Below are 22,748 nucleotides of genomic sequence, written 5' to 3'. Positions count from 1 at the left end.
ACATTCATTGATGCATGTCATGTGCATGCATAGAGATGGACACACCCACATCATCATCATCATCATCATTTCCATGCTACTTATCAGAGAAAACCATCCTAAATTCACCTAAGAAGATGTTCCAAAGAATCCCCTAATGTAAGCCCTACTAAAGTATGTATTCCAACCATGGCCTAATAGCCCCCCCCCCCTTTTCCCGGGCCCACCCACATAAGTGAGACCAGGATAACGATAGGGCAACATATATATATCATTTTTCCTTACCTTATCCAATATCTTGTCTCTGTGGTCTTTGAATCCGATGCAAACGCAAAATGATGGACGGAAGTGACTTCTGTTCAGAATGTGATAATTCTCCAGATGATATTCAAGGACCAGCTAACTCCATCCAAGCACATGAGGTCAGTGGTGCTTCTCTACCAAGAAGGCTACAAGTCCACTTGCATAATGATATGATGTATAAGACAGATACAACACTGTACTGATAAAGCTTCAGACTAACAATACCGTATCAGCTCAGTCTTTATGTATTAATTAATGTATAATACGAGGTTGAAATAAGATAGGATTTAAAACAGGAAGTACATACAAAAGAACAGAGCCCTCTCATAGAAATGACCCAAATATCCATTTGACCCCCATCCCCAAGGTACTATCTGTTTATACAAGGGTTTAATTCTAGAATGGATACCACAGTATGGTTACATAATGTAAGCATTTAATTGCCAAGATCAAAATAACCCACTGGCCGATATAAACAATTAGAATGTTTTTCATTGACAAGGTTCTTCATCACTTGGTTGAGAAACTGTTTACATAAAAAAACAAACCTTTATTTGTTGTGGGCTTTAGCTGGTTGAACTTTGTGAAGGGATCTTTGTAATTTTGATGAAAATATATTTGTAACTTGCGCAACTTGCAACTTGCATTTCCAACTTGCAACTTGCATTTCCTACTTGCAACTTGCATTTCGAACTTGCAACTTGCATTTCGAACTTGCAACTTGCATTTTCAACTTGCAACTTGCATTTCCTACTTGCAACTTGCATTTTCGTCTTGCAACTTGCATTTCGAACTTGCAACTTGCATTTCCTACTTGCAACTTGCATTTCCTACTTGCAACTTGCATTTCCTACTTGCAACTTGCAACTTGCATATTAGCAACACTCGATTAAGTGTACATGCGTGCATGCATGACATTTGCACTACACTGTGACTGTGTATACATGTACATGCTAGAAGCGTAAAACATAGTGTGACTGTGCACCTACCTGCCGTTGAACTAACACTAGTAACAGCAACGACGTCTGCTGAATCATCTTCTTCTTCCTTGTATCTAAGAGCCTTCGAATGTGAGAGAGAGTTTGACAAGTGCCTCTTCGGAGTCCAGCTCGACACAAAATCAGTCCCAGTACAAAATGTCAGCGATGCTTCTCCGGCATTCCCACGCACACGAAAGTCCCCTCTCAGCCGATCAGCATAACGGGCGCATATTTTGCAATAAACGCCACAGACGTACGTTTTGCCGTCTTTCATATATGTGCTGTACCCGAAGCTGTCAGAGTTATGGTATTTGAGAAATGTGTGCAATTGCACAGTGCCAGATCATCATCTTTTTTCTTCTTCGACGCCATGTTGTTAATGCTGTGAAAGACGGAGCTGCTGATTGGTCGGAAAGAATATGACAAACTTCTAACAGCCAATCAGCAAGCTCGTACTGCAAACCAAGGCAGGGTCTGCCGAAGACACTTCGGCAATGCTCGGGAATGTCCGTGATCAGCTGAGTGTAAAAACATTCAAAAACATTATAAAATGCAAGGAGCGCGACTTTTCACTCTCCTTGATCTGATTTTGGGAGCGCGGAGGAGCGCGAGCGCGATCGTGCCCCTTATACGTGATGCACTGCCTTTGTATTGTAAATTCCAATCACCTGCAGGACAGGTCAATTTCTCTCAATAAAATTAATTTTGTTGACTCCTGTAATCTCTACCTTATCAAAAACAAGACAGTGGTGTTAGTCCCAAACTGGTCATTTCTATTTATTTTGACCTCTGTTAAATCAGGATACCTCTCAATTACAGACAGCATTTTGTATCCTTGTGCTGTACAACCCAGCCTGGACATACCACAGTTGTCCATGGAGAAGTCTCATCCTCTCTGACACTTACAACATACTGAACTAGGGATATCTTCCGTTGCCTCCTGTAATATTTACATACCATGGCTGATTAGTTCAATCATATTTCATCCAGCTGGCAGCTCTGCATTGGAAATCTTAGTGGTATAACGTGTTCTCTTGACCTTCAAACAGTAGTATAAAGCTGATATTTACTACTTTACACCCTCAGTCCTATGTTATTAGGTCATCCAGCTGAGCGCCAGGCCCTTGGGCCTCTTGTTCGATACCAAGGTGGCCCTCGTGTATCCTACCTAACATTTCCTGTCTCATGGAATTCGGAACCACGACCTTTGACCCTTTTACTATCACCCCATCAATTACAGTCAGTTGCTCACGAAAGTGATAGTATGGCTTTAATGATCTATGATTGTCCCAACCATTGAAAATGGCTTTCTGAACCACGTTTAAAGTCTCATCGTTTTTAGCTCAGCTGACAAGCTGAGCTATTCATTTGAGTAAATGGTAGAATGAATGTCCGTCTGTCTGTCTGTCTGTCTGTCTGTCTGTCTGTCTGTCTGTTAAACAGGCACGTTTCAAAACTATGGCGGATAGGTGATAGATTTTCCCTATAAGCCATTTAGACCCTTCAGGACTCCTGAATAGACCAAGTGTGGGTCCGGCAGGATTAACAGTTTGGCCACCAGGGGGCAAAAAGCCTAAATCACAAAACAATTTTTTGGCGCTTTATTCAAGCAGATAGAAGCTTGAAATAAAGTTGAAAAGGACCGCATGCATGTAGGTCTTGAAACTACTAAGAGTAGTTTTGATTGATACTACCAGTTGGCGTTACTGAGCCAAAATCTGTGTTGACCTAGTTTAAGCTTGATTTGAATTTCCCGCTCTTGTATGACTCTGAAGGTTGTGGGTTCCAATCCCACTTCGGGTCAATTTTTTTTTTTTTTTAATTTTTACTTTTTTCACTTGTAAATACATTTTCTTTACTTTTTTGAATAATTTGGTGGGCGGCCATCTTGGTTTTTTTTTTCTATTTTAAAGCCTTTGCTGTATCCAGAGTGACATGAATTTTATGGTTGGTGTACAATAAGTCTCCTTTACATGATATCACATGGGCTTTCTATTTGACCTACTTTTCAAGGTCAGCCTGGCTCAGGCACTTAGATTTGACTAATAAGTGGCATATTTGTCACCATTTAAAAGTCTTTTTACTTTGGTATGTTTGCCTGATATATTGACAAAACTGAGGTTGAAAGAGATCTATCGGGTACTTTCCATGTTCATATATTTCAGCTGAGCGCCAGGCCCTTGGGCCTCTTGTTTGTTGCTAGCGCTATCTTCTCCCACATTGGGTCACTAAAGCTACGCGCGGAGTTAACCAAGGCTACATGCAGTTCTATTTCTTTCTCCGTTGCACTACTTTTCGGAACTTCAGCCGGAAAGGCCCGCTGCAGGGTATCTGCCACGATCAGGAATTTACCTGAGAGATATTCTAATTTGAGGTCATATCGGCGAAGCCTCAACATTAGACGTTGTAATCTTGGCGTGAGATCACACAGAGTTTTAGCATGCAGCGCGACTAGCGGTTTATGATCACTTTCTGCGATCACAGATGCTCCATACACGTATTCGTGAAACTTTTCGGTGGCGAAAACAATACCTAGAAGTTCCTTCTCTATTTGCGCATAATTACGCTCAGCGGACGTCATTGCCCTTGAGGCGAATGCGACAGGTTTCCACTGATTACCAGTTAGTTGCAGAAGGACTGCACCCAAACCAGCTTTGGATGCGTCTGACGAAACTTTGATTTCTTTCTTTGGGTCAAAGTATTGCAAGATAGGTTCACAAGTTAGTTCCCTTTTGAGCTGTTTCCATTCGTTTGCATGATTAGGAGTCCACTCCCAATCACTGTCATTTAGTAACAACTTACGAAGGTGTGTGGTTTTCACACTCATATTTGAAACAAACTTTGCTAGGTAATTTACCTTGCCCAGACCTCTCCGCAAATCTTCTTTACTAGCAAGGTCAGGCATATCATCGATAGCTGAAACTTTCCTCGGATCTGGCCGTACACCATCACCGGTCAGTCCATCACCAGCAAATGTCAACGCCGTAACACCGATTTCGCACTTGCTCAAGTTGAGCTTAATTCCTGCTTTGCGCAGTATGTCCAACACTCTCCTTAGAATTTTATCATGTTCTGCCCTCATCTTTGCATAAATCACGATGTCATCCATTGACACTATAACACCATCCATATGCTTTCGAAAAACTGGGCCATTTTCGCATGAAAGATCTCAGGTGCACAAGCTATGCCAAAGGGCATGCGACGGAATGAAAATCTGCCAAACGAAGTCGCCACTGTGCAGAGCTTAGAACTTTTCTCGTCTGACTGAAGGTTGTAGAACCCTTGTGAAGCATCTAACTTCGAAAAATATTTCGCACCTGCCATATCACTTTGTATTTCAGACCTCTCTGGGAGGTGACAATGCTCTCTACACACATATTCATTCAATTTTAACGGATCCATACAGATTCTCAGAGCGCCATTAGCCTTTTCGACTAAGACTAAAGGTAGGACCCAATCAGTAGGCCCTTGAGTTTTCTCAATTATACCCTGCTGCTCAAGCCTGTCAAGTTCTGATTTTAACTTGTCCCTAAGTGCGATTGGGACCTTTCGAGGGGCGCACATGATTGGCGAGGCATCGGATTTTAATTTAATGCTGACTTTCCCTTCGAGACAACCAATCCCCTTGAAGAGACAGAATACTCAGTTTGAATCTGGTCCTTGGTGAGACCCTCGGCGTTGGTTTCATCGGTTTTACCTTTGGCCTCCATTTTGGATCTGATGCAAAACACTTTATGAACATCCCAAGCCCTAGCTACCAATCCAAACCGTTCACTATCACCGACACCAAGAATCGATTGTGCTCCAGCTCCATCCATGACTACAAATCGGACTCCCGTCTTCGTTTCACCATTTTGAAGTGTTACCGTTACGTAACAAATCCCACGTGTCGCGAACCGCCCGATTGCCACTGCTTTTTCTTCCCGGAACTACCAGCATGACTAGCTTTAGAGTCAGGTTTACTGCCGAAACGTCGGGGTTTTCCAGAAATAGGTTTAGTGCGTTTTACAGCCTGCACTTTAGCTTCAGCTTGCCCACTAGCACTGAGCGTTTTCATCTGTTCTTGGCAAGTTTCCTGCGTTTGACAAATCGCACACATTTTTCCAGAGTCAAGTCTTGTGTTCTTAACAATTTTTCTTTTAATTTAATGTCTCTGACCCCGACCACAAGTTGATCTCATATCAGGTCCTCTTTTAGAGCACCATAATTGCAAGTATCGGCCTTGACCCGTACATCAGTCAAATATTGTTCAAAGATTTCCCCCTCCTGCTGCTCTCTGGTTCTAAAAACAAATCGTTCGTAGATCTCGTTTTTACGAGGGTTACAGAAAGCTGCAAACTTGGCTACCACAGTATCAAACTTGGTTTTGTCCTCATCAATGCCATATGTAAATGTACGGTAGAGCTCTTGTGCATCACTGCCTGCTACGGTCAACAGTAAGCCTATTTTACGTGCATCATTGGCCGCGGCTGCATCTACAGCCTGCAGATACCAGTCAAATTGTTCTTTGAATTTACGCCATGCATCAGCGATATTACTGTTTCCTAACTTCAGAGGAGTCGACGGCTTTATGTGCTCCATCGTTATGCTATTTCTTAGCTTCTAGATGAGCGATAATTCTAGATTATTTCAACTTCTGGTACCATGTATCATAAATGGACCAGGACACCATAAATCAGGTAACATAAAACGTCATTTATTATCTAGTGATGACAGAGATCACCAGATGGCGTATGTCGCAAAAGGTATCATATTACACAATCTGGAGAGTCGAAACCTCTCTTGTGAACAGGTAATACTGGTACATGAAGGAAAAGAAAGGCAAAGTTTCAAATATGATTTAACTCAGGGCTGCTCACCCCAGATTTTTTTGGTGTGTATTGTGACCCCCAGAATTGAGTATTTTCCCTCTTAATTGAGTATTTTTGATATTTTGAATGAAAGAAATGAGTATTATTTGCAATAAATGAGTATCCAAAAAACACCTCTATTTTCAATTATTTTAATGCAATATTGAACACAGAAAATACAATGAGCGAACGAAACCCACTTTTTGAAGGGTTTTTCAGACCAAAACATTGCTGATTTGTCGACACAGCTATACAACCTAATACCTTCCATTAAATGGATGCACACTTGGCGCTTTGACTGCAACTTTCACTTTTCAGACACACACATACACAAAATTCAAATCTTACAGGCACGTTTAAGTGCTTTGAGGTATACATAAAAGTCCAAAAAATCACTGAGTGGCCTTTTCAAAATGTTCCAGCAGCAGCCAATCATTAAATTTAATTTAATGTTGGAAGAAATAAAATAATCACCAAGGCTTGAAATGAGAGGTATTGCATAGCAATTATGCTGCCTAAATGTCTTGAATTGCTCCACAATGGATGAGTGTTGGATCAAATTTGCTACACTACCGGTAGCTTTTGGTCAAAAGGAACAGTAGAACTGCTACACAAGACTAGAAAAAATTTAATCACAGGCAAACCATGCCTAAAATAATCATACAGCAGCATCTTAATCACTTTTATCAAAACATATAGTACCCTAGGAAAGATTGCCACATTCCAGATAGCAGCACCCAACTTCAATTGAGTAAGAAATAGCTTCACACAGAATGTGCTGTGACCTGAAATGTATGGCGATCTCCTTAAGGTACTTTACAGTCATGAAAGTTAAGCCTATAAGGACAAGAAACTAGAATAAAAATATAATTACAGGCAAACCATGCCTAAAATATCCATATAAATAAACATTATGCAGCAGCAAGGTCAGAACAATATTGACTAATTACTGTAGGGTATTTCAGGAGATTATCTGCCCCTTTCAGATGGCAGCAGTTGTCCTCATGCCCAGACTGTGCTGCTACCTGGGAAGTGTTGATCTCTCTTGAATATACCTTGCAGTACATGTACATGTACATGTAATTACTGAACTGAACTAGACGAAGACTAGAAAAAAAATGTTAATCACTTATCTGGCAAACCATGCCAAAAATATTCAAGAGATCCACTTCAAGGCCAATACACAATTTTGACCCTCCAGGGCAAAACCATTCTTATGGGGTCTCTGAACTTGGCAGGCTGAGATGGACTGTTTGTTCATTTCCTGTTGTCTTCCTTTTGTGAAATCTGAGTTAATCAATTCTGAACAGATTTCAGAATTGGGCCTACAACAGGGAACTGATCTGTCTCAACCAGCCAAGTTCAGAGAGTCCATAAGACTGGTTTTGCCTCACAATTGAATTAGAAGTTATTTAATATTATCTAAGAAAAAAGTCAGAAAAGCATTTTTGTCCATGAATTGAGCAAAGAGTCATTTGAGTAGACCAAACCAGCTGTGTTTGAGCTACTGTTTATTCAAATGGTGCTGGTCGTAGGCAGACTTAATCTGCTTTAGTTTGTTTGCAGAATACACTCGGTTGTGGGCTTGCCCTGGCCTGGTTTTCATCAATATGAGTGATTCAGTTGTTTCAGAACCATGCTGCTCCTATTCCAGGTTTTATTCTGGCGAACTGATGAAAATACACGTTCACATTGTGCATTCGAATGGGGTATCGTCAGAATACCCAAGATGACATGGGCCAGGTTCTTGAACATCGGCACACCACCTCCATCCTCCATCTTTCCGATTTGAACCCATTTCTTGTCTATGTCATCAATGCCTTCAGCCACTGGGATCTCACTCTCCGATTGATACTCGGCGAACTCAAGCTCCACTGTCTCTCTTGAGACACCTGGAATTAAGAGGACAGTACATTACAGCAGCATATGAATCAGAGGTGAAACTAGCAAGTTGTGAATACCACCTTTTTAAGAGAAACTCTGAATAACAGTAAAGCTTTAATATTTGAGTCACTTTTAGCTAGTCTGTCTTTTCCACCAAGTGGCTTTTATAGCTAATCCATTATCGAAAAGAAACATCACACATGTCAGAACATATCAGCAGCAGCATAATTAGACAATGTTAGAAGCAGTAATCAAACTGATTTGATATCTGTAGCCCATCATCCAAGGACCTTCAGAGAGAAGTCTTTTTCTGCAGGCATCATACTTCTAAACTGTGGCTCACCACCTGTGGAGGAAAATGCCATTACATGTTTTAATGCTTCAACATTGCACTCACCTTCTGGTATCAATGCTGGGAATGTATCCAAGAAATATCCGAGGTCAGCCGCTTGTGCACCATTTATCCTCTTTTTGGTGTCAGCAACCTCAGCGTGCTTTAGGAGTGGTTCCTGAAGGGGTAGCTTTTCCTTCAGGTAACTGCAGGCAGCGATGAAGAACTTGCGGACACCAGAGAAGAAGTCTTTGATACGATGGCCTCGGAGACCATTATTGTCTTTATCAGCAATGAAGTTCCGTGCTTCTTCCCCGATGAAGAGGTCTGCATCTTGCCTCTGCCCCAGTTCCGTTGTCACGTTCATGTTTTCAATAGCTACATGCCGTATGGCTTCTGGCATCTTGTATCTAAGTAGCAAATCTCGCACTAGCTTGTTCAAATCTTGTCTCAGCTCGTGGATAAGGGGAGCTTGCTGCTGAAGACGCTTGTTTGCATTATCGAATATCTTCATGGTGTGGACAAGGAAAGGGCAAAGAAGCTTGTTTGTAGGTGATCGATAGAACTTGAAAAGCCTGCGTTCTTTGCAATCTTGGTCTTCTGGGAGGGATTCACTGGCTTCCCTGAACAGCTGCTTGAGAGCATCCCAATTCTCAATTACCCTCTTTAAGCACATTCCTACAGATAACCACCTGACTGAGATGTGTTTCAATATTGTCATGTGTTCAACCTCGTAAAACTGCTGCCATTTTTCTAATTCCCCCAGGCGGTTACTGCTTTTGTCAAAATAATAGTGAGTCTCCACCAACGCATCCTCAATTCCAACCGGAGTAAATGGCAGTGCTGCAGCAGCCTTCTTTGCTCCAATGGCCATTAGGTGACACGGGCATCCCGACAGATAAATCTTTGGCTGCTCCTTGCGAATTGTTGCAATCGCCCCATTGACCTTGCCAACCATGACTGGAGCATTGTCAGAGCCAAAGGAAATACAATGTGCCCATGGCACGTTATGCTTGTTTACCTCGGTCACGACAAGTCCACCAATGTTTTTGCCTGAAATAAAAAGTACAAGTTGTAGAAAGAAATTTGACCATATTTGAGTACTACAAGAAGGAATCATACATCTCTAGTAACTTATTATTATTATTGACTTACCAGTAGACTTATCCTGCAATGGCAGGCAGGGAATCCCCAACAATCTCTGCTTGACACCATCCTTTAGACTCGAGGTGAAGACAACCATCGGATATTGTTTCTCTTTGACATCGTTGCTTCCATCTGTTGCAATGGAGAATGGCCCCCTCCTTATTTCATCAGCCACGCCCATTGCCTCGTCACGACCAAGGAATTTCACAATTGCCGTAGTTTTGTCACGTCCTGCCATGTGTCTTTGTGCAATTTTAGAATCTGGGAAGGCAGCCTTATTAACCTGGTTCAACTTGTCGGCCAATGACAGCGGCAAGTTATTTTCTGCAATCAAATCAGCGTACATAGTCTCGGCCCTGATCACCTGAGCATCCAAATCATTATCAATGTTTTTTTGGGGCATGAAGTTAGTAATTGCAGTGTTATTCTTCAAGGACTTAACAGCCTTCTGATGACTCCGATTGGCTTTATGGCGGGTAATGTCAAACTTGCCGGAAGCGGCAATACTGAATCCACATCGCAGTATGTACACCGTGCTTTGAACACAGATTTCTTTGATGCCTCGATACCTGGCATTTTGGTGTACTCAGGCAAAAATACTTGTTTTCTCTTTCTCTTTTTTTGGGCTCGAGGGCCACCATCACCTGCCGAATCTTCACTGTCCAGGACATCAACGGTAGAAGAGGGACAGGGACGTTTCCTATGTGGACTTGGAGCAATTTGCTCGTCATCGCTGTCAAAATCGGAATCCATTGCATTTTAAGATCTCAAGCAACGCCTCAAGCAAACCAAACCTCCAGATACACCGCACACATACACAGCCTTTCGAGTACAGCGAGCGAGACTGGATTGGTTCGATTGTCTGCTGATAGGCGCCACTACTAACTTCTTCTAGGGCGGGAACTGGCAGGCGGGAATCGGGAAGCTTTCGTTGGACCGGGGGCGGCGGACCGGGGCGGGGTTTGAAATCGTTGGGGGTTGTTAAAGAAAACGTACAAAGCACATGAAATAACGTACAATTTTAACAAACATCAATGCGTATTTTGAAAAATATTTGCGTACTTTATTCATGAAATGAAATGCGTACAAATTCTTACAATTACGTACTTGCGTATTCAGACATCACAACGCGTACCAAATACGTTAATTGCGTATGGGTGCGAAGCCCTGTTTAACTGATTATTCATAGTTTCCACATGTTGTGAGAAGTGATAGACAATACATCTCTTAAGTGTACTTTCTAACATAGAGTGTACTCTTATGCTGGCTTCAGGAATTTGATTTATACTCTATAGCATAGTTATATCAAAGAATCATAAAAAAGAGTGGGTTGAGCCACTGTAAATGACAGCAAGGACTCCAAGGAATCCTATCTTACATCAATAATATTCAAAACTGCTTCTGAAACACATCTACAGGGTGACCCCCAAAATCTTTTACTAAAATCATCAATCTTACCCACTGGCTATACAAAATTTAGCACTAATGATGCCTTTAATTGACAGGGGGTTAGGAGATTAATTTCTTTGTACTATGAGTCTTTCCAAGGCTCTGATTGCTCTCAACACATCTTACTAGGCTGTGTGGTGCTTTTCGAGGTCTCTTTTTGGGGATAACACTCCGCACATATTCATCAGTGTTTTCTTTCATTGGACAAAGTGTTCCCTTTGTTTTCCAAGATATTTCCGCCCACCCAACGCAGACTTCCTGCGTGCAATAGCAGTTGGTTGTACCCCTATCTTGCTGCCATGCTGCATCACCTTTCCCTTTGATTTGGTGCACTTTGCCAACCCAGCACCAGTATAGCGCCCAAAACAAGCAAGCGCTGAATCTAGTGCACTGTCATTTACCAATTCCCCAGATTTTCTTACAAATTTTTTAGCTGAAACTAACAAGCTGGGATTTTTTTGTAGTCTTTGGCATATGTCTTCAGCTGCCTCCTTGATCTGGATCTGCACTTTCTTAATGTCCTCACTGATTTCAGCATCATGATTCCCTGGTTTTGCAATATTCATGTGTGTGCCGGTCACTTGGCGTCCAAGGAATCTATTTTGCAGTTCTCTCTGCTGATGAAGGCTCTCCAAGCCTGGTTGCTGAACTGGTCCACTCGTATCTTCGTCGACAATATCCATCTCCTCGGAATTCGGGTCTGCAGACATTGGAGCCTCCACAGTGCTTGGATGTGACGCAGCAGGTGGCGATGACCGAAGGCTGGCAAACATCCATCAGGAACATTTGTACAACCTGTTGCAATCTGGTAAAGACGTCCGCGTAGCACTGGTGAATGGACTGGAACAAAATTGACGGATTCCACACTGTAGTGTCTTACTATCGCATATTGATGCTTACAAGGTGCACCAGTATTACCATTGAAACATGTACACAACTCAATTGACATGTCAACATGGTACACAACCCCAGGCTTTGTTTCACTATTCACAGTGTACAGAGAATTACATATGGGCTTGACCATGTCCTTTCCTAATTTGTTCTGATATACTGGAAGGAACCGATGCGACAGTCGCATATCCAGTCTATTGTTTGCAATGTCTATAAGACGGCGGACATAGTACGACTCAAAGCGCGTCAAGATGAAGTCCAATAGCTGAACAACATTGAAAGCTTTCACGCGCAGAAACACCTTATCCTTTAATACCCGCATGGCTGATTCAACAAAATTGTTTGTATTGTTGCCCCTTGTTGGCAACTCCTGTCGAAGGCAGATTGCCCATTCCCCCTGTCTCTCAAAGATGTCCTCTAAATATGCAAGGTAATTCTCATATTTTTTAGCAACTTGGTCATCCCTAGTCTCTGCATACTTATCATCAAGTTCTTCCTTGGATACACTGTAGACCATTGCCTTAAAGAGCCCAAGCAAATGTGGTCTGTCCTCTTTGCGTATCCCATGCTTAGCGTCCCATAGATACCGCCAGTTGGCTTGCAGTACATGGAACACACAAAGCAGCAGACTTGCATTTGGAAAGCAATCATGAATAGCATTCCTCTCTGACAAAGAATCATCTGTCATGAATATATGTGGGCCCTCTAGACCACGCCCGTAAAATGCATCACTGGGAAGAAGTTCTTTAAAAAGCCCTAAACCAGCAGCAATTACATCCTTTGTCTCCGATGTCGTAATTATACAGCCAAGAGGCAATCCCCCAGCTGCTGAATGTGTCAGAAGTAAAAAGATGCGACAGTGATGACGGTCAACACCACCACTTGCATCCACAAATACTAGTTCGCCACTCTGTTCAATCAGACTATGCACTCTCTTCATTACGGGTGTACATATTGCCACAACAAAGTCCTTATCAATTGTTCGCATCTTCACGCAGTCCTCCCCATCATTCTCCTCATTAAATCTTTCCGCATGACACTGCAGGTCTTTCAACATCTGTTCCCCGCTAACTGCTCCATAAGACTTCTGAAAAATCTTGTAGTACAGTCTGAAAAAGAATTTAAATACTATGAAGAAATTTAAAGAGACCTGCAACCAAACATGATTCCCTTTATGGCAAAGTACCCATTTCAAAGGTCTGTAAAGAGAGGCAATTGACGGAAATAGTCCCCAGTTCTTTTTTACCTTCAATTCAATACAGTTTATTTAGAGAAATTGGAGCACTGCACAATTCTCAGCAATGAAATTCTTTGAGAAGATGACATTTAGTTTTATGAGCTCAGCAACAGTCTATTACTAACCAAAAGCAGTAACCAAGGTCAGGACAATTAGCTCTGTCTGCGGCAGCAAACACGTAGTTGTCTACTTCAGCGATTTGTAAGTCCATCTTGATGGTTTCGACTGCTGAGGATGGGGAGTGGCCATTTGCAAATAGGTCCCGCAACTTCTTTTCAGTCTCCTCGGACACATCCCTTTCACGTAAGCTGTCCGAGGAGAAGACTTGGTGGTTATGATCATTACTAAATTTAATGATGCCAGGGAAGTCAGGGAGATACTCATCTACAGTTTTTGCACTGAAATCAAAACAGAAGAAAGATTTAGTTATGTATCACCAAAATCAATTGATTTTATTTTCAGGAGTCATAAAAGCATTATCACTCACACGCGCCTAACCAGCTTTACAGTAGTTGACCTTGGTAGCAGCTCCTGAACAAATGCCCCGTCACAATCATGACAGTTCCTGAGCAGTTTTACAGTAGTGGCCTTAGTGGCACTTGCTTATCTAAATTACCAGTGTGACATAATCACTTCCTCATGATGATAATTTCGGACATAATGAGACTTGAGCAGCCAAACAAACATGCCAAATTCCTCAATCGTTTTTCCAATATCTCGTCTAAGGCAAAAATAACTGATGTTAACCTCTTGACTACCGGTACCGTCCGAACGCGTCTATACCGTATTACCTAGAGTAATTATTCAGAATTATGATACCAATTTTCAAAAAATTATATCAATTAGGTTTTTGGTGATAGACCCCAAAAACTATACATTTTTCGTGAAGGGAATCGACAGGCCTATCGATTGGAGTTGGTTGCCAGTTCATATCTGTAAATTGGTGATCAATCACCAATATCGATTGATTGATTTTTGTGATTTTCTATATAGATAGGAAAAAAACAGATTTTTTTGCAAAACATGTCTTCTCTTTATTGTCAATGAACAGTAGATCAAGTAAAAATTTATATATGACCAGTTACTGATCGATATTGATCGATAATCAATCACTACTTATCGAGATTTTCAACGTCCTATAACATCAACCTTTGTCCTTTGAATTTGGACTTTTGAAGCAAGGATACTCAACATAGATGCCTATATGATCAAACATAATGATATAAACATGAATACTGATTGATTCATTGGTTATTGATTAGCGATCGATTGGTTATTAATTGGTTATTGATAAGTGATTTTTAGCTATCATCATCACAAGCAGCGTCTCTATCACACCGGTCATCGTTCAAATCATCCTGAACCATTGATGCTGGAAACTGCAAATCAGTTTCATCAAGGTCATCGACCCCATCAAGACACTCCTCACCACTAGTGTCATAGTCTTGAGAGTCCTCTAATATCCTAGAAAGGGCCACCTCCACCCCAAACTTAGCCCACGAGCTCATATCTAATGTAAAATAATACAATAGAAACGATCCAGAAAGTCACGATACACGCCATGTGCTTCTCAGAGACTTCCTGATTCAGCGCCAAAAATAATCAAAAGTTTCGCCATCTATACATTTTAGGTCAAACTAGAGGCTCTCATGCCATTTCGTACAACCCATAGCAACTCCATACACCGATCAAATAACGATGGGCTATACCTAATTGTGTACAGAAAATAATTAGGCAGCGACCGAAAAAACCGTGCAGCGGTAAAAACTTGACTTCAATAGCTACCGACTATTGTTGTCGCCGGTATTCAACTGATTAACTGTTAAGAATGTCACACATCGTGATGTACCTGTAGCCTACTAATCTTAAACATACCGAGACTTCCTTGAAAAATCTGTCCTTTTGATTGTAATATTGAGCAAAGCAGGGCAGGTGGAGTTCTTTGAGCCGCTCCGGTCATCAGCAGTGAGGGATCGAGGATTGGTATTATGTTGACATTTAAAGTAACGTTTATAGACATTCAATTTTCCTCCGGCCCTCTGTCCTGCATTGAGCCTCCAAGTCACTCTACTGATTTCTTCCAGGTCTTTCTTCCATTGATCTGCTTTTTCAGCATCTGTCAGATTCACACGAATTGTGGTGCAGTGATCATCGTGGGATTCAACAAAGTGATACTCAAACCCGGGAGGAAGTTTTTTCTGCAATAAAAGCAAAAGAAAAGAATTCACTAAAGCCTAGCTACAGATAAGATTAAGTGCTTGTTTGTTTGGGTCCATCATGTATAGAAAGACTCTGGGTCTATATTCTTGAGGCATTACGGTGACCAGGTAGTTCTTTGCTTCGGGTATGCAACAAATGAGCCAAAGCATAAGGTGTTATAGGCCTATTCTTCTTTTGAACAGATACAGTGAAACCTTCCTTAGAGGACACCTCACTAATAAGGTAACCTCTCTATTAAGGACAGTTTTGGTCCAGAATTAATAGCTTCCATTTAGTTTGACCCCTGTAATCTGGACACCTCTCTATTTAAGAACAGCACTTCTCAGTCCCAAGAGGTTATACTGTATTATAGGCCTACTACTAAATTACACACACATGTCTATAGTACATTGACACACGTCTAGTGTCAGCGCTGAGCGAAGGGCAATAAAATGTCCCTTGAGCGCCGTATATCAACCATTTGTCACTTAAGCATATTAATTTATGGCTAGATAATAATAATTTCAAAGTAAAATACCTTGATACGATCACAATCGGCAAGATTGCGACCACAATCAGCAAGATTTACGGAATCAGACATGTCAAACTGCTTTAAATCTACCGCCATGTTCACTCAGCTTTCAGATGACGTCATTCAAAGTCGAACTCTGATTGGTTAAGACTCTATGTACAAATGTACACTGTACTGCCCCAAACGTCCAGGGAAAAAAACCTCGCGGGCGGGGGGGGGAGGTAATACCGTTCATTCTGTACTCAGTTTTTGCTGTACTCCTACCTCGTTGACAAATATCGATAGGCGGAATATATTTTTCAACCACATGGTTCCGTCAGAATGTGCATGATGTACATGCACGCAAATGCTTAAATATTTTCTCTAAAAAAACCAAGATGGCGCCGACTTGTGTTCTCGGGGTATACTTTTTGGCTCACCGTAAGGGGAGTCTATACGATAGCGCTGTGTCCGTCGTCGTCGTCGTCGTCGTCGTCGTCGTCGTCGTCGTCGTCGTCGTCGTCGTCGTCGTCGTCGTCGTCGTCGTCGTATCCTAACAGTGGCACGTTTCTTAACTGCAAGGGCTATGAACTTGAAACTTTGTACACAGAATGCCCTAGGTCAGCTGACCTCTGACACTGATTTTCGGTCCGATCTGATTCTCTGTTTGGCCACCAGGGGGCCAAATGTCGATATCTAAAAAGTGTGATATCTCGCTTATTAGTGACTTGTTTTCGATAAAACTTTTGTTGTAGGTACTCATAGCAAATATACATTTTATATTATACGGGTTTTTAATTTGACCTTGTTTTCAAGGTCACAGAGGTCATATGGCGTAAATTGGCCATTAGAGTGTAAACTATGGCACGTTTCTTAACCACTAAAGCTATGAACTTGAAACTTGGTACATATAACCCCCTATATCACATAGCCTCTGGTGCTGAATTTTGGTTTGATCTGATTCTCCACTTTGCCACCAGGGGGCCAAAAGTGGATATCTAAAAAGTGTGATATCTCGCTTATAAGTGACTTGTTTTCGATAAAATTTTTATGGTAGGTACTCTTAGGAAGAATACATCACATATCTTACGGGTTTTCAATTTGACCTACTTTTCAAGGTCACAGAGGTCATATGGCGTAAATTGGCCGTTAGAGTGTAAACTATGGCACGTTTCTTAACCACTAAAGCTATGAACTTGAAACTTGGTACATATAACCCCCTATATCACATAGCCTCTGGTGCTGAATTTCAGTTTGATCTGATTCTCAACTTTGCCACCAGGGGGCCAAAAGTGGATATCTGAAAAGTGTGATATCTCGCTTATAAGTGACTTGTTTTCGATAAAATTTTTATGGTAGGTACTCTTAGGAAGAATACATCACATGTCTTACGGGTTTTCAATTTGACCTACTTTTCAAGGTCACAGAGGTCATATGGCGTAAATTGGCCGTTAGAGTGTAAACTATGGCACGTTTCTTAACCAGTAAAGCTATGAACTTGAAACTTGGTGCATATAACCCCCTACATCAGATAACCTTTGATGCCGAATTTTGGCCTGATCTGATTCTTTATTCGGCCACCAGGGGGCCATAATGGAAAAAGGAAGAAGTGCAATATCTTGCTTATTTGAGTGAATTGTTTTCGATAAAATTTTTATGGCAGGGACTTCTAGCAAGGATACACCACATGTCCTACGATTTTTGGATTTGACCTCCTTTTCTAGGTCACAGAGGTCAAATGGCGTAAATTGGCCATTAGAGTGTAACTATGGCACGTTTCTCAACTGCTGAAGCTATGAACTTGAAAGTTGGTACATGTAACCCCCTACATCAGATAATCTCTGACACCGAATTTTGGCCTGATCTGATTCTTGATTTGGCCACCAGGGAGTCAAAACTGAAAAAGTAGGACATGCAATATCTCGCTTATTAATGACTTTTTTTCGATGAATTTTTTATTGCAGGGACTCTTAGCAATTACACGATATTGATCTTGTTGATGTCATAGACAATTATTGGTTGGATCATAAACTTATATATACTGCCCTGTCTTATTACTTGACATCAATACACATCTAAAAAAAGTCTTCATGCCTGATTGTGTTCACCATATTCACCTCTAAACTAAGCATGATCCTGCCTACTAAAAGATGTATACGGTGAGCACAATGGCCCCTGGCCGTTTCATTTCACCAATATTGATTTGATGTTGAATAAAATTAGTCGCTTTAGAACATAATATTAAGGCCTAAACATTCAAGAGAGACTAAAACCGTCAAATAAACAGCGAAAATGAACATGTGTGTCTTCTCTTATATGATTAAGAATTAAACTCCTTTATAGACTATATTCGATTCGTTTTTATCTGGAATACGAACTAGGAGAAACTTCTATACTTACATCAGATGAGCTTCGTAAAATTCCAGCTATCCCACACGAGAAATCGGGAATGAATGAGCAGAGACATGCGCAAATGGTTAATGATGACAGGACACGCGCAGATTGTCTTAGAAAGGGTTGATCAAACTCTCGGATCCAACGTTCCAAAGTCGTCCACTACTGGTAAGAGCCACTTTAGTCCACAGCATAGCGCGTCGGACTTACAAATAGTGTCGCCAAAAGTGTTGAGGGTTCGAATCTTATTGGGGGTGACTTTTATAATACATATTTTTTTGGCGTCCCGGTCGTTAAAAACGGGTAGGGCAATTTTCCATTTGTACTGTACTGTAAATACCATCTCTTCCAGGTGTCTCTTTGACGTTACCGAGTTCATCAGCGACAACTCACTCGTGTTGAGAGGTGCCAGTTGGTTCCAGGCCTTCAACGATGCCTACACCAACTACCACAACATCGAGCGGGGTCAATCAGCGGACGTCCTCTGCCAGGGGGTAGCTGGGGGGTAGGGCTACTCAAAAGATACTCGGCCCCCTTGGTTGACATCGGCTATTTTAAGAAAAGCACATGGTAACTCTTTACCCACAATACATTGCGGTAAACTTTTTTGTATAAGAAGTTTTTTGATATAATGTACTTGTAAAGCTCCACATATAGATGTACAGTAAAACCTCTCTATTAAGGACACCCACGGGACTGACAAGTAATGTCCGTAATAGAGAGGTGTCCTGATTAGAGAGGTCAAATTGAATGGAAACAACAAATTTGGGACCAAAACTAGTGTCCTTAATAGAGAGGTTGTCCTTTATAGAGAGGTGTCCGCTAAGGGAGGTTCCACTGTACTTATATGCAATAGTTGGACTGGGGGGAAATTGTCAGTCGGACGGGGACGGCCCTCGTGGCGGATAATTCACGACAACCACAACTACAAAAAAACACGTGGTAATGTTTGTCCGCAATGTATTGTGGGTAAGGAGTTACCATGTGCTTTTCTTAAAATAGCCGATGTCAACAAAGGGGGCCGAGTATCTTTGGATCTAGCCCTACCCATAAGCATAGGCCTACCATAATCAGCATCAGTCATAGTATGGCGTTGAATTGGCAGGCATGTTGGACTGCAGATCAAAAGTGGCGTTACTGCACAAGCTTTAAATCTATTTACTTTGTTACAGGATTTATGTTGTCACTATTTACACGCCCTTTACGAAAATACAACATGTGTAAATTTATTTCCCATATGATGTCACAACCTGTTCCGTCGAATAAATAAATAAATAAAGAGCGAATACAAAATAATACGTGTTTGTTCTCTTTCCATTTTGTTGCTGTACAACGACTCTCCTTACGTCCCCTCTCACGTCTCACCGTACCTGACGTCAAAACCCCGGTGCTCTCTATTCTGCTATTGCATGCCCCACCTACAATATTTTTATCTGTCAAGTGTCTCAACAACATCCGATCGCTCGATATGATGTCACAAAGACCATGCATCACCTGTAAACAACTGCCAACACGACCAAAGTGTCTCTCGTAAAGACCATGTCACTGTGGACAGTATTTCCATCTGTCAAGTGTCTCAACAACACCCGATCGCTCGATATGATGTCACAACCTACAATAATCGAGATAAGACAGTCACAACCAGACCGAATTGAGCCTGGTAGCTCCACTGTTTCCAACACGATGAGAGATAAGACGGTCACAAACCGGTGTAATATATGTGAGTGTTTCCCGTGTGTGAGTGTTTCCCCTCATTGTTTGGGAACGCTCAAAAATAGACTGACAAGTTTTTCTGTGTATCCCCCCTATTGAAAAGTCGTGGTCTCTCTAGCTGCCTATTGTTTGGAAACACTGACACATGGGGAACAACCACAGATGTTACACCGGCCTACTCTAGCTTGGGAGCTCCACTGTGTTGTCAAATCGATGAGAGCGATAAGACAGTCACAACCAGGCCTACTCTAGCTTAGGAGCTCCACTGTGTTGTCAAATCGATGAGAGCGATAAGACAGTCACAACCAGGCCTACTCTAGCTTAGGAGCTCCACTGTGTTGTCAAATCGATGAGCGAGATAAGACAGTCACAACCAGGCCGAATTAAGCTTGGGAGGTCCACTGTGTTGTCAAATCGATGAGAGAGATAAGACAGTCACAACCAGGCCGAATTGTGCTTGGGAGATCCACTGTGTTGTCAAATCGATGAGAGAGATAAGACAGTTACAACCAGGCCGAATTGAGCTTGGGAGTGTTGTCAAATCGATGAGAGAGATAAGACAGCTACAACCAGACTCTAGTTTGGGAGCCCCACTGTGTTTCCAACGCGATAAGAGAGATAATACAGTCACAACCAGACTGAATTGAGCTTGGGACTTCCAACATGTTGTCGAATCAATGAGAGAGCTATAAGACAGTCACAACAGGCCTGTCTTGGAAACATTGCCAAAGGTTAGGCAGTCTGACTGCAGGATGTACTCTACTGAAGACAAGGTCACAACTATTTGGGTTGGGATGGGTCAAACACAAACGTTTGAATGCAATACGAGTATTGATGAGGCTTTCTCTCAAGACGTACTTTTGACGGTCTCAGACATGTCTCGTCCAATACTGAAGGGACAGGGCTGTACCCCATTCCTACCCTTACTTGGGTACCGATAGGATGGCCGACTGGTGCAAGTGAGTTAGGTTGTGACGATGTCACCATGCAATGGTCTATAAGGCATTAGAGATCCTTCTTAGAAATCATGTCTTCTGAGAAAAATATGCATATATCAGCGATGACGGGAAATCAGGGCAAGATTGTCTCGGAGCACATTTCCACCCAAGACAACAATGTAGGGGGTCCTCCAACAGAAATATTTTCCGGTGCGTATGGGAGTTTGCTCAAGTGAGGACAGATTGTGCCATCTTGTATGTTCTAAGATCGATGTGCCACAGATGGTTTCTCTAGATTGTGACTATCCTTGTATTGACGAGCATCAGCCAATCAACATGTAAGAGGAATTCCGATTGGCCAGAGTAATTGGTAGGCGGGACTAACCAGTATAATTGTGATAGCTTTCGAGCGCTGGTAATATTGTCATGTCGAAAACAACGCTCATAAATCATAAACTATGCAAAAGACTTGTGGGCGGGCGTCTGCTACTTGGTTTCCGTCGATTTCTAGGAGAACGGGTTTGACAATCAATTCAATTTTTGATATGTACATTGGTGGTGACTAGAGGAAGGTTCCTTTCGAAAACGGACTTGTTCCGATTATCAATATGGCCACCAGGGCGGCGTGTTTGAAATTGGTTTCCGTCAATTTCGAGGAGAACCGTTCGTCTGATTAAATTCATTTTTGGTATGTACGTTGGGGATGACTAGAGGAAGGTTCCTTTCGAAAACCGGCTTGTTCTGATTCACAATATGGTCACCAGGGCGGCGTGCGTGAAATCGGTTTCCGTCAATTTCGAGGAGAACCGTTCGTCTGATTAAATTCATTTTTGGTATGTACGTTGCCTGTACGTTGAGGGTGACTAGAGCGAGGTTCCTTTCGAACACGGGCTCGTTCCGATTATCAATATGGCCACTAGGGCTGCGTGCTTGAAATCGGTTTCCGTCAATTTCGAGGAGAACCGTTCGTCAGATCAAATTCATTTTTGGTATGTACGTCGAGGATGACTAGAGGAAGGTTCCTTTTGAAAACGGGCTCGTTCCGATTATCAATATGGCCACTAGGGCTGCGTGCTTGAAATCGGTTTCCATCAATTTCGAGGAGAACCGTTCGTCAGATCAAATTCATTTTTGGTATTTACGTCGAGGATGACTAGAGAAAGGTTCCTTTGAAAACCGGCTCGTTCTGATTCTCAATATGGTCACCAGGGCGGCGTGCTTGAAATCGGTTTCCGTCAATTTCGAGGAGAACCGTTTGTCCGATTAAATTCATTTTTACCCCTCAGCCCAAATGGGCTAGGGGGTATTGTCGTCACGTGCACCGTCGGTCCGGGCGGGCGTCTGCTACTTGGTTTCCGTCGATTTCTAGGAGAACCGCTTTGACAATCAATTCAATTTTTGGTATGTACATTGGGGGTGACTAGAGGAAGGTTCCTTTTGAAAACGGGCTCGTTCCGATTATCAATATGGCCACAAGGGCGGCGTGTTTGAAATTGGTTTCCGTCAATTTCGAGGAGAACCGTTCGTCCGATCAAATTCATTTTTGGTATGTACTTTGGGGGTGACTAGAGGAAGGTTCCTTTCGAAAACGGGCTCATTCTGATTCTCAATGTGGTTACCTGGGCGGCGTGCTTGAAATCGGTTTCCGTCAATTTCGAGGAGAACCGTTGGTCCGATTAAATTCATTTTTGGTATGTACGTTGAGGGTGACTAGAGCGAGGTTCCTTTCGACAACGGGCTCGTTCCGATTATCAATATGGCCACTAGGGTGGCGCGCTTGAAATCGGTTTCCGTCAATTTCGAGGAGAACCGTTCGTCCGATCTAATTCATTTTTGGTATGTACGTTGGGGGGTGACTAGAGGAAGGCGCCTTTCGAAAACCGGCTCGTTCTGATTCTCAATATGGTCACCAGGGCAACGTGCTTGAAATCGGTTTCCATCAA

At 42.2% G+C, this 22,748-nt stretch overlaps 2 protein-coding genes across 3 annotated transcripts in view; one reads left to right on the top strand and one right to left on the bottom strand.

The window, feature by feature from the left end:
* LOC135493045 (uncharacterized) overlaps positions 1-22,748 on the top strand; it is a 111,500-nt gene that overhangs the window by 57,375 nt on the left and 31,377 nt on the right. Inside the window, exon 6 of one of the 2 annotated variants that reach the window (XM_064779878.1) lies at positions 18,507-19,434. The exons of the other annotated variant lie outside the window; for it this stretch is intronic. The gene's annotated coding sequence lies outside the window, so the exon portion shown is untranslated. Of the gene's footprint in view, positions 1-18,506; positions 19,435-22,748 lie in introns of those variants that run through there. 2 annotated transcript variants of the gene reach the window in all.
* LOC135492941 (uncharacterized) lies at positions 7,718-9,003 on the bottom strand. The gene is made up of 2 exons (XM_064779687.1): positions 8,394-9,003; positions 7,718-8,004 (listed from the first exon to the last, which is right to left on the bottom strand). Exons 1-2 carry the CDS (start codon positions 9,001-9,003, stop codon positions 7,718-7,720), a joined length of 897 nt encoding a protein of 298 aa, XP_064635757.1.

Source organism: Lineus longissimus, chromosome 8 (genome assembly GCF_910592395.1).
Source record: "Lineus longissimus chromosome 8, tnLinLong1.2, whole genome shotgun sequence".
Lineage (NCBI taxonomy): Eukaryota > Metazoa > Nemertea > Pilidiophora > Heteronemertea > Lineidae > Lineus > Lineus longissimus.
This window is presented reverse-complemented; position numbering and strand designations above follow the sequence as displayed.

What these genes read in the sequence shown, in the direction of transcription:
- LOC135492941 (XM_064779687.1), bottom strand. Translation starts at nt 9,003, where the DNA reads ATGTGCTTAAAGAGGGTAATTGAGAATTGGGATGCTCTCAAGCAGCTG. An exon ending in CCCAGCATTGATACCAGAAG is followed by an intron (nt 8,005 to 8,393) that starts GTGAGTGCAATG and finishes TCTTAATTCCAG; the next exon opens with GTGTCTCAAGAGAGACAGTG.